This window comes from Chionomys nivalis, chromosome 7 (genome assembly GCF_950005125.1).
Source record: "Chionomys nivalis chromosome 7, mChiNiv1.1, whole genome shotgun sequence".
NCBI classification, from domain to species: Eukaryota; Metazoa; Chordata; class Mammalia; order Rodentia; family Cricetidae; genus Chionomys; species Chionomys nivalis.
The window spans coordinates 37,114,559-37,125,569 of record NC_080092.1 but is presented as its reverse complement, the minus strand read 5'-3'; the positions used below and the strand labels follow the sequence as shown (position 1 = coordinate 37,125,569).

The following is an 11,011-nucleotide window of genomic DNA, read 5'->3' as shown; positions in this document are numbered from 1 at the left end:
CTCTTAGAGCTGGAGTTACAGGTGGTTGTGAACAAACTCAGCAGCAAGCCCCATTAACCGTTGGGCCACCTCTCCGGCCCCTGATATTCTTGTTGAGACCTAACTGGCTATAGCTAAATCTTGGAATGTATAAAATAAGAATCCCTGACGTAAGGGACAGATGCAAGCTAGGGTTCATTAGCAATTATCCACATCATCTCAAGTACAGATGAGCGTAGCTGAGTGACAGCTCTATTTTCAAGTTGTAGGTATTATCTGTTTACTCAGACCTGTACGTGAGCAAGAATGGACACGTGGCTTTTCCCCATCTCGACTAGAGAACCCTCCCTCCTCCTCTTCCTCCTTTGAGGCAGGATTTTCTGGCTACTTAGCCGAGGCTGTCCTTGAATGCCTAATCTTCCTGCTTCCCTCCTGGGATTACGAATATGTTTCACCACACCCAACAATTCCCCTTAGTCAAGGAGTGCAGAAGAGGTGTGTAATCACCCTGAAGACACACCCACAGACGAGGTGTGTTTCCGGAGAGGGTTGACGAGAGAAGCACAAAGCCCTCTTGGATACGGGCAGCCCCATCCCTTGGACAGGGTTGTGCACTGAATAGAAAGCAAGAAACAAGTTAAGTGTGGGCATTCCCCCACCCCCCTCTCCTCTCTCTCTCTCTGTCTCTTTTTCTCTTTCCCTCTGTGTGTATTTGTGTGTGTGTGTATTTCTTGACTGTGGCATGTGACCAGGTGCCTCACGGTCCAGCCACCATGCTATCCCCACCTTGATGAACTGTGTCCTCAAACTGGGAGTCAAAATAACCCCTTCCTTCTTTCCTTAAGTTGCTTCTGTCAGGCATTTGTCCCAGCAGTGAGACCAGCTCCTGAGGTCTGTATACAGCTCCTGAGGTCTGTATACAGCTCCTGAGGTCTGTATACAGCTCCTGAAGTCTGTATACATCGCCATTTCAGTAGAGGATCCAGGCTCAGTTTGCTGAAGACCAACAGAGTGACAAGAGAGGTGTAACCTAGGCGTTGAGTGTCGCAGCTCCCGCTGCTCTGCCAGGCCTAAAGAAAGGTCTTTGAACAAAGCGAAAGTGAAGAGTCAAAGAGAAAGTAGAAAAAACATTTCTAGAGAATTACATTGTATTTCTATATTGTGTGTATGTGTATGTGAATGTGTCTGTGCATGTGCCTGCGCGCGTGTGTGTGTGTGTGTGAGTGTGAGTGTGTTGTCTGTGTGTGAACTCAGAGGGCAACTTTGAGAATCTGATTTTGCCTCTCTCCATATGAGTCCCAGGGATCAAACTCAGGTCATCAAAATTGGAGGCAAGTATTTTTACCTACTGTTCCATTTCACTACCCTGTGGGCCAGATTTGGTTTGGAGAAAGGGTCTTACTCTGGCTAGCTTGGAACTTTCTGTGTAGACCAGGCTGACCTCAAACTCACAGAGATCACGTTGCCTCTGTCCCCCACCACCACCCCATGCACAGCCACGCCCATTCATCTGAAAAGTTTCTGGAAGAGTCCTGGGAACTGCACAGCCCTGTGAATGCACAGTGAACCATGTGCTTGGTGACAATCAACGGTGAGACGATGGTCTCGTACATATACTAGTACCAAATACTCTTTTCCAAAAGCAGAATTGCCGCATGGTGTTGGTGGCTGTCTGGGGAGCGGGTGACGCATGCCAGCACTGGGACACTCCGGAGAAGACTCTTGACTCTGGGGTGATTTCTACCACCTTTCCCCTCATCCTTCCTATAACCTGAGCACAGCACTGTGACCTGTACCCTACCCCCTAGCCTTCTTAGCTGAGTGTTTATTGTGTCCTCGTACAACCTGCACAAGTGCCGATTCCTTAACCAGAACCACAGGAAAGAGGAAGCCTTCCTCACCCCTGATGGGACTGCCGCCTGGTGCCACCACTGTGAAAATGGGTGTGTTTTGGTTCCTCAAAACAAAAGTGGAAGAGCTTTGTGACCCTGCCAGACTATTCTATTTTCAATATAATATTTGTATTAATTCCTTGAGAATTTCACACACGCGTACCATGTATTTTGATCATATTCTCCTTTCACCCCACAACTTAGCTGGGGCTTCTATTGCTGCAAAGAAACACCATGACCCAAAAGCAAGCTGAGGAGGAGAGGATTTACTTGGCTTACACTTCAGCATTATACTCCGTCATTGAAGGGAGCCAGAACAGGAACCCAAACAGGGCAGGAACCTGGAGGCAGGAGCTGATGCAGAGGCCACGGAGAGGTGCTGCTTGCTGGCTTGCTTTCCAGGGTTTGTTCAGCCTGCTTTCTTATGGAACCCAGGATTACCGGCCCAGGGATGGCCTCACTCACAATGGGTTGAGTCCTCCCCCATCCATCACTAATTAAGCAAATGCCATACAGGCCTGTCTACAACCCAATTTTATGGAGACTTTTTTTTAATTGAAGTTCCCTCCTCTCAGATGACTTTAGCCTATATCAAGTTGACATAAAACAATGCAGCAATTCCCCCGGTCCTTCCAGATCCACCCTCCCTCTCCACTTCCTCCCAGCCTTGCTGCTGCTTCTTTTGTAATTACCCACTGAGTCCAGTTTGTGCCGCCCAGTGGTCATCCACTGGGGCTTGTTCATCCTATTAAAGCCACAGCCTTAGGGTGGCTCTTCCTCCCTTAGAAGCCATCAACTGCCAGGAGGTGTGTGTGTGTGTGTGTGTGTGTGTGTGTGTGTGAGAGAGAGAGAGAGAGAGAGAGAGAGAGAGAATTCCTTAGCCACCGAGGGGTAAAAGAGGCTCACAGTTTGCCTTTGTGGCAGGGTTAAAGGTCGCAGGGAACAAGTGTCTCCTCAAGGTTGTCAAAGCGAGGGTACAGCTCGAGGGTGAGGTGTTTGACAGTGACACCATCCTAAGCAAAGCATCCTGATGCTCCTCCCCCTGCCCCACCCCATCCCATACACACACAATGAAGTCACAGTGCATCAGCTCTGGGAAGGCAGCTTCAAGACTGTGCTGATGCCCTGCCCAGTCTTCCTCTTCTTCAGCCCCCAAATATCAGGGTGATCCTTGGCTTCTCCCTTTCTTTTGGACCTCATATAAAATCCATCAGCTCATCCTCTGGGCTTTCACATTTAAAACAATTCTCACCGGCCAGGTGTGGTGGCACAGGCCTCTAGTCTCAGAACTCGGGAGGCAAACGCAGGTGAATTTCTGTGAGTTCAAGACCAGACTGATTAAAAAATAGGGAGAGAGAGAGAGTGAGAGAGTGTTCCAGGCAAGCTACTAAAGAGACCCTATTTCAAATTTTAACAATAACAATAGCAACAGGAATATAGTATCCAGAGGGGTTGGCAATATGGCTCAGCAGGTAAAGGTGCTCGCTGACAATCCTTCCAACCTGAGTTTGAACTGCAGGCTGTCTGTTTGAATGCTGAAAGGAGAAAACTGACTCCACCAGCTACCCTGACCTCAAGCACACCGTGGCATGTCCCGAATAAACGTATCTTTGTCTCCCCACCATCTTGCTGTGAAATCACTGCTCACTGCACCCTAGGCAGGAGCTCCCCGGGTGATCTCATTGTTAAAACCACAAATAACGGACAGGAGTAGTTTACCGTGGAAAAGGTTTATGTTGGCTTGTGTTTCCAGAGGGCTTTCAATCCATCATGGTGGGAATTGTGGGTGTTTGTTTGCTTGTTGAGACAGGGTCTCACTATGCCTAGGCTGGCCTGCAACTCACTATGTAGACTAGGTTGGTTTCGAACTCACATAGATCCCCCTGTCTCTGCCTACTGAGTGTTAGGATTAAAGACTTCTGCTACCATGTCCCAGTCAATCTTTGTGTGTGTGTGTGTGTGTGTGTGTGTGTGTGTGTGTGTGTGTGTGTGTGTGTGTGTGTAAAGAGCTCTCACAGCCTGGAGCTTGCCAAGTAGACTAGGCTGGCTAGTGAGCCCCAAGAATCCCCCAGTCTCCACCCCCCAGCACTGGAACTGCAGGTGTGCCCCACCACACCTGACTGCTTTCCATGGATTCTGGGCACAGAACTCAGGTCCTCCTGCTTGCATGGCTAGTGCCTTCCCAACCGAGTGCTCTCTTCAGCTCACAACGGCTTTTTAAAAGTATACGTTTACCGGCTTCCTGATCAGGCGGCCGTCCATGCGGTCCTCCTCTACAGAGGATCTGAGCAGTTGGCATTTGAGCTGACACAACCATTGTTCACCTCCAGCATGAGACGCTGGGACAGGTGACACTCTGCATCCTGGGCAGCCACTTATTGCCTGGGCAGCCTCCATTGTGAGGTAGCTGTGGCTTGTTCCCTGCCAGAGGCAACAAACCCTGAGCCTGAGCCCACAGCCAGGCAGGCGCCAGAACTTCCAGTCTAAAGATCCCTTCCTTCTCCCAGTCAGTGTTCCCTGGAGGCCACGGCATCAAGGGCTGAGCTGGGAGACAGGCTGGAAGTCTGCAAGTCCTGGCAAGTGTCAAGGCGGTCCTGAAGGGGACCTGTGACCCTGTCCTAGGTGCCTCAGGAGTCTGGAGAGGCACCCTCAGGCCCAGCTTCTCCAGTCACTGTCCTCTGACTCCCACATCTTGGGTTTCACCCAGGGCCGGGCACACCCAGGTGTCGGGAGCCAGCATCCGAGACCTGCTGGATGGCTTCTCCTGATGAGAGCCCACTGAGGGCTCACTCCAGCCTGCTGTAGCTGAGTGCTGTACCTCTGGTACCTGTTCACCATGGTAAAGGCGTCTCTGCTTAGAAAAGACGGCAACTGTGAGTGGAATTTTTTCAGCGTGTCTAAGAACTCCTCACAAAGCAGCAGCAGAGGCAGCAGCAGCCAGAGAACCGTCTCCCCCCGGAAGGACCCTCAAGGGGAAGTCGATGGACTGCTGTGAGTGATCCCATCACCCTTCCAGGGCAAGTACAGCCGGACCCCAGCTCCAAAGGCCCTCCTCATGGTCCCTGGTGACACAGCAAAGCTCCAGAACCTAGGAATGTTGACTGTAGCTCTGGAGATCTGTCTGGGAATGCCACACTTCCCAATTCTTGCAAAGAACCCAAATAAAGCAGCTGTCCGCAACCTGAGCTGCAGGCCAGAGAGCACATCCCTGACACCAGGAGGGTATTCCTCTGTTTCTGGTCTATCCCAGTCCATCACTCCCACAGACATAGATCCTGTAAGCAAAGGATCACCCAATTACCCCATGTTCTATTTTTACTGCCCCAAACTCAGACATATAAAAGATTCTCTCTAGACAGTCTCACTCTGTAACCCAGACTGGCCTCAAATTTGCAATCCTCCTGTTTCAGCTTCTTCAGCTGGGTCCTGTAATGCCTCAGCCCTGACAAGCAATGGTGATATTTTGTATCCAATCCTAAAATGCCATTTATGTAAAACCTATAACTACTTATTTGGTGTGTCTTTGAAAGTATATGGACACTATATACTATAGATAGATATAGATAGAGCTCAGGACTACAGCCCTTGCCCACTGTGCACAAAGGACTTGGGTTCCAGAGAAGGGGAGAGAAACAGAGAAAGAAAAGTGAAAAATACACACACACACACACATATGCACGGTAGCAACCATGGTTTCTGAATAAGAGATGTGGTAGGCCAGGAGACAGACAGGAGAGTGAGCAGTTTACACACACACCCACGCATGCATGCACACATGCATGCACGCACGGTAGCAACCATGGTTTCTGAAGAAGAGATGTGAACAGCTTTATTCACATGGAAAAGAGTAAGTGGCAAGAGATATTTTCCAATAATTGTAGTTGATAAGAAATTACTGTATAGAAAGACTGATGTCCCAGAATTCTTCTGAATAAACTGTGTAGTGATATTTCATTTGTATTTTAATAAATAAAGCTTGCCTGAAGATCAGAGAGTAAAACAACCCCACTGGTCAAACTTACAGACTAGGTAGTGGTAACACATACCTTTAATCCCAGTAGCCACACTAGTTGCCATAGAAACTGGGTGGTGCATGCCTTTAATCCCAGCGGTGCACGCCTCTAATTCCAGAACTGGAGAGGATTATAAAACAGGAGGAGACAGCTGTCAGTCTCAGTCTCATTCTGAGATTCCTGGAGGCAGGATCGCCATTTTCAGACTGAGGTTGATGTAAGAGTCAGTGACTGGCTGTTTTGCTTTTTGGATCTTCAGGTTGAACCCCAATTTCTCTCTCTGAGTTTTAAATTAGTCGTGCTTCAGTAACTGAGATGCTAAAAGTGATGCAGGTGAATGAACATGCCTTCGTCTCTCCCACGTTCCTAGAGAGATCGAAAGAAGGTGTGGGCCTTCCTGTGGCCTTCACCCTGAGTCAGGAACACTGTCAGATTTACTGTGTGTCTCATGCCTCCTTTTGGCCTCCTCCAGTCATCCCAGTTGGAGGGGGTGCCACTGCCAGTTTAAACCAGGCCCCCGCTTGCTCTTCCAAGGAGGTCCAGCACTAACCCTTCACTCTGTTCTCACGGTCTGTGACAGTCATTCTTCTCAGTCTGGCTAGCAGCTGCCGGCACAGAAGTGAAGAGCACGTGGCCCCTCAGGCCTAGGCACGCAGTCCTCAGGACTCATAGTACTGTGCGCAGTGGCTGTTAAACTTTGCATTTGATCCACATCGGTGCATAGCGTGAGTCTATATTATGTAGCCGTTTGTAGAGATCTGTGTGTATTTATTCAATGAATATTGATTAAGTTGTTGTAGGAAGGACTGGATAGAATCAGTAAATTCTTTATATATTCTTCACAATTACTATACTTTCTTTAGTAAGTTAATGATCTGGTCAGCAGGCGTGGCGGGATTCCAGCTTTCAGAGGTGGAGGCAGGAAGATCAGGAGTTCGGTGTCACCCTGGACTACATAGCAAATTTGAGACTATCCTGGGTTGGTTACGTAAGACTCTGTCTCAGATGACAAAAATCTTTAAAATTTTAAATAAAATTAAAAAGATCTGTCAACAAATAGTCTACAGATTGGATTGGAGCAGTGGCTACTGATGTCTTCACTCTCTGTCTAATGTTAGCAGTGTATAGGCCTCGATGATTGTTGTTTGGGAGAATAAACTCCAAGGAGTCTCCCAAATGGTGGCAATTTCTATTTGCTTTCCCTTCAGAGTTTCCTGCTTGTTGAGCCTCCTGAACTGGCACAGCCCTGGATCACCTGGGACTGAGAGGCATGCTAGAGTGCACACACCTGGTTCTGTCCTCTCCCAACACACACGTGCGCACGTGCACACACGCACACACAGAGAGAGAGAGAGAGAGAGATGCTGGGGCGGGGGCAGGGAGCCAGCCCTGCCTCGCCTTCCCCTTCTATTCCCTCTCCTCTTCATTTTCCTCCCCTCCCCTCCTTTCTCCTGCCCTTGTCTCCCACCCCTCCCCCACAATACCCTCTTCTCTCACTTTCTCCACCACAGGTTTATGCAAATCTTTATTCACCTGCTGAAAAGCAACATTGGCACAGGGTTCCTGGGGCTTCCCCTGGCTGTGAAAAATGCCGGATTGTTGGTAAGAGACTAGAAACCAGACTCATCCTAACTGCGGTAGGGGTAGAACAGTCTCTAGACCTCTGTGATGGGTGACCCTGAGGGACTGGGCTCTGCGACAGCAGCTGTGTCCATCAATTTCCAACCAGTAACCAACCAGGAAACACACTGAGCGCTGCTGGAGAGAGCAGCCATTACTCCGAGTCCAGCGGCACACACAAGGATCCCCATTCACGCCCCTCCGCTCCAGCCCCTGGGGTGTCGGGTCACACACCTCCCTTTTACACTGCACTGACCTTGTCCCTGTACACTTGCATGTGTGTGTGACCCCTCTTTCCTACCGCCTGATGAAGTGCCAAGTTATGCTGGAATGCTGCGGCAAGAGGCTCTCCAGGTCAAGGTCAACCTAGACTATGTAGTGAGTTTTGAGGCAGCCTGGGCTACATAACAAGACTGTCTCAAGAAGAAAACAAAACAAAATACCACCAGGGTGGAGGATGTAGCTTAGTTTCAAGACCAGTGGCACGAAAGCCTGGGTTCAATCCAAAGCACTGAGAAATAAAAATAAGGATAAAACCGCCTTATGGTGCATGAGCTAGGGACTAGGCGTGGGAATAAGCATGTCCCTACATCCCTATGTCCCCTACACCCAGCTGACACATCTCCTGGCTAATGCCCCCTCTTAAAAACTGTACCGCGTTCTACACGCGAAAGCTGTACCTTAGATGTGTCTCCCCTGGAGTCCTTAGAGGGCTTACAGAAGTCTAGCATACTGGCTCTGAATTCGTGATTAAAAAAACCACATGGCCACCAGATGGTAGCAGACGCCTTTAATCCCAGCACTCAGGATGCAGAGGCAGGGGGATCTATACAGCAAGTTCCAAGATAGCCAGGACTGTTTCACAGAGAAACCCTGTTTTTTGTGGGGGGGAGGGGGAGGTTCTAGATGTCTGCAGAAGAGCATTAAACCTGAGTGGCCTCAGCCTGACTGCCCTGGCCAGCATGCTCGGTGGTGCTCTGCTAGCTCTTTAGACTGCCCTCTGTATCCCCAGAGTTGTCGGGTGATGTGGAGACCCTCCATCCACCTCTGATGGTGATCCACTGAGAAACACATACCCAGTCATTCTAAGAACATGCCTGGCCCCAGGGTTAAAGGTTGCAAACAAGGTCCTGCCATGTGGAAGCTGCCTCCTAGTGGGGCTAACAACACTCTTGACCCCTCATTTGTTCCTTTGTGACAATGATGTCACACAGTACCTATCTATAGTCTCACAGTGTGCCCTTCGGTCACATCCAGAAGATTGATACACAGTCAACCTTGCTTCTTAAATGGGGTCCGACAAGCAGACTTGCAGAAGCAGTAATCCTCAACCGGAGAGCGTTCTGCGCCAGCTCCACTCCCCACAATAGTCTGCAATGTCCAGCTTCAATGGTCACATATTGGGGGGATGGTTGCTGTCCAGGGGTGCAGCCCCCACATCTTGCATTGGACAAGGTGGCTCTTCACAACAGACCCACCTGCCGTAGTTTCCCTGGGGCCTGCTGATTAACGATCCTGAGTGAAGAGCATTACATCACAAAAAGAACCTATAATGGACAATGAGGACTACTGAGAACTCAAGAACAATGGCAATGGGTTTTTGATCCTACTGCACGTACTGGCTTTGTGGGAGCCTAGACAGTTTGGATGCTCACCTTACTAGACCTGGATGGAGGTGGGTGGTCCTTGGACTTCCCACAGGGCAGGGAACCCGGATTACTCTTAGGGATGATGAGGGAGGGGGACTTGATGGGGGAGGGGGAGGGAAATGGGAGGTGGTGGTGGGGAGAAGGCAGAAATCTTTAATAAAAAAATTTAAAATAAAAGACTCTTAAAAGCCAGGGCTACGAAGAACCCTAGCCAGTGTGGGGCAACCCCTCAGCAATGACACTAAATAGGATGTTTGAACACAGCCTCCAAGGGCAGAGGACATTGAGCTAACTGCTCATCATGGGCAACTTCTGGTTGGTTAGTTAGCCAGTTGTTGGTTGGTTGGTTGGTTGGTTGGTTGGTTGGTTGGTTGGTTGGCTAGTTGGTTGGTCACAGGGTCTTACATATAGTTCAAGCTTGCCTCAAACTCACAGTGATCCTCATGCCTCAGCTTAAGCGCCAGTATTATTGACATATGTCTCCATATATAGCAAGTTTTCTGTCTGTTTGGGGGCAGTGCTGGGACGGACTCCAGAGTGTCACACACACTAAATAAGCCCAGCTAGAGACTTTCATTCTACTGCACGAGGACTAGGCTGTGGATGGAGCCAGATGTCATCTCACTGTCTTCCTGTCCTGTCCCTCTAGGTGGGGCCTGTCAGCCTCTTGGCCATCGGGGTCCTCACCGTGCACTGCATGGATATCCTGCTGAACTGCGCCAGTCACCTCACTCAGAGGTCAGAGTCCACATCTCTCACCCCATGGGCTCCATTCCAGGGCCACTTTTCTGGTCTATCACTTCTGCTGCTCTAAATCCTCCAGAGGTAGCAAGGATATGGCAGACAAGTGTTGAGGAATAGAATCTGTTTATGCAAAGATGTGTTGCATTTGTTGATGCTGCATTTGTTTAGCTATGTAAAGATAGTGTTGCTGTTTCACCTTGCCTGCCTAAGGCACCTGATTGGTGTAATAAAAAGCTGATGGCCAATAGCTAGGCAGAGGAGGGATAGGTAGGGTTGGCAAGCAGAGAGAAAAGGGGAGCCAGCCAGCCAACTGGAGGTAAACTGACTGGTAGCCAGCCAGTAGTGGGGGAGCAACCAGATGCAGAGGAAGTAGGAAAGCAGGGTCTCATGTAGCCCAGGCTTGTCTCCAAGTCACTATGAAGCTGAAGATGGCTTTGAATTCCTGATCCCCCCCTGCCTTCACCTCCCAAGTTCTAGTAGGCAAGTCATGTGAGTCCATGCCCCATTAATGCAGTGCTGGGACTCGAACCCAGGGCCTTATATGTGCTAGGCAGACACTCTATTGAATGAACTACAGCCCCATGTTCTTGTTTCCTTTTCCTCTCCCTACCCCAGTACAGTTATGCTGTCAGGGCCGCTTGTTTCAGGGAAACCCTTTCAAGGCAAGTTAATAAAAGCGAAGAACACAGTTAGCAACGCCGTGAACAGTCTGCAATGGCTTCTGTCATTAAACGCACATCTAGGGGACTGAAGCGCTGGCTCAGCAGATGGGAAAGTCTACTGTTCTTCCAGAGGACCCAAGTTCAGTTCCAGCACCCACATTATGTAGCTCACAACCGCTGTAACTCCAGCTTCAGGGGATCCAATGCCCTCTTCCGGCCTCCTCCATTGATACCTGAACTCATGTGCACATGCTCACACAGAGACACAGGTGTATCCAAAACAAAAACCTCTGAGAACCGGAGAGATGGCTCACTGGTTTCTTTCTCTGAAAGAAAAATAAAAGTACCAAGAAAATACAGAATACCGAGCTCCTCGGAACCCAACTATGTCCTTGGATGTATGTCCTTGGAAGTGAGGAAATGCCTGAAATGGAAGTCAAAGCAGGGCAACT

At 49.4% G+C, this 11,011-nt stretch overlaps 1 protein-coding gene across 1 annotated transcript in view; it reads left to right on the top strand.

The window, feature by feature from the left end:
- The first annotated feature begins 4,707 nt into the window (after positions 1 to 4,707).
- Positions 4,708 to 11,011, top strand: part of LOC130878211 (proton-coupled amino acid transporter 3) — a 30,030-nt gene continuing 23,726 nt past the window's right edge. The window contains exons 1-3 of the mRNA XM_057776053.1: positions 4,708 to 4,862; positions 7,396 to 7,486; positions 9,803 to 9,891. Coding sequence (XP_057632036.1) covers positions 4,708 to 4,862; positions 7,396 to 7,486; positions 9,803 to 9,891 — 335 coding nt within the window. The remainder of the gene's footprint in view (positions 4,863 to 7,395; positions 7,487 to 9,802; positions 9,892 to 11,011) is intronic.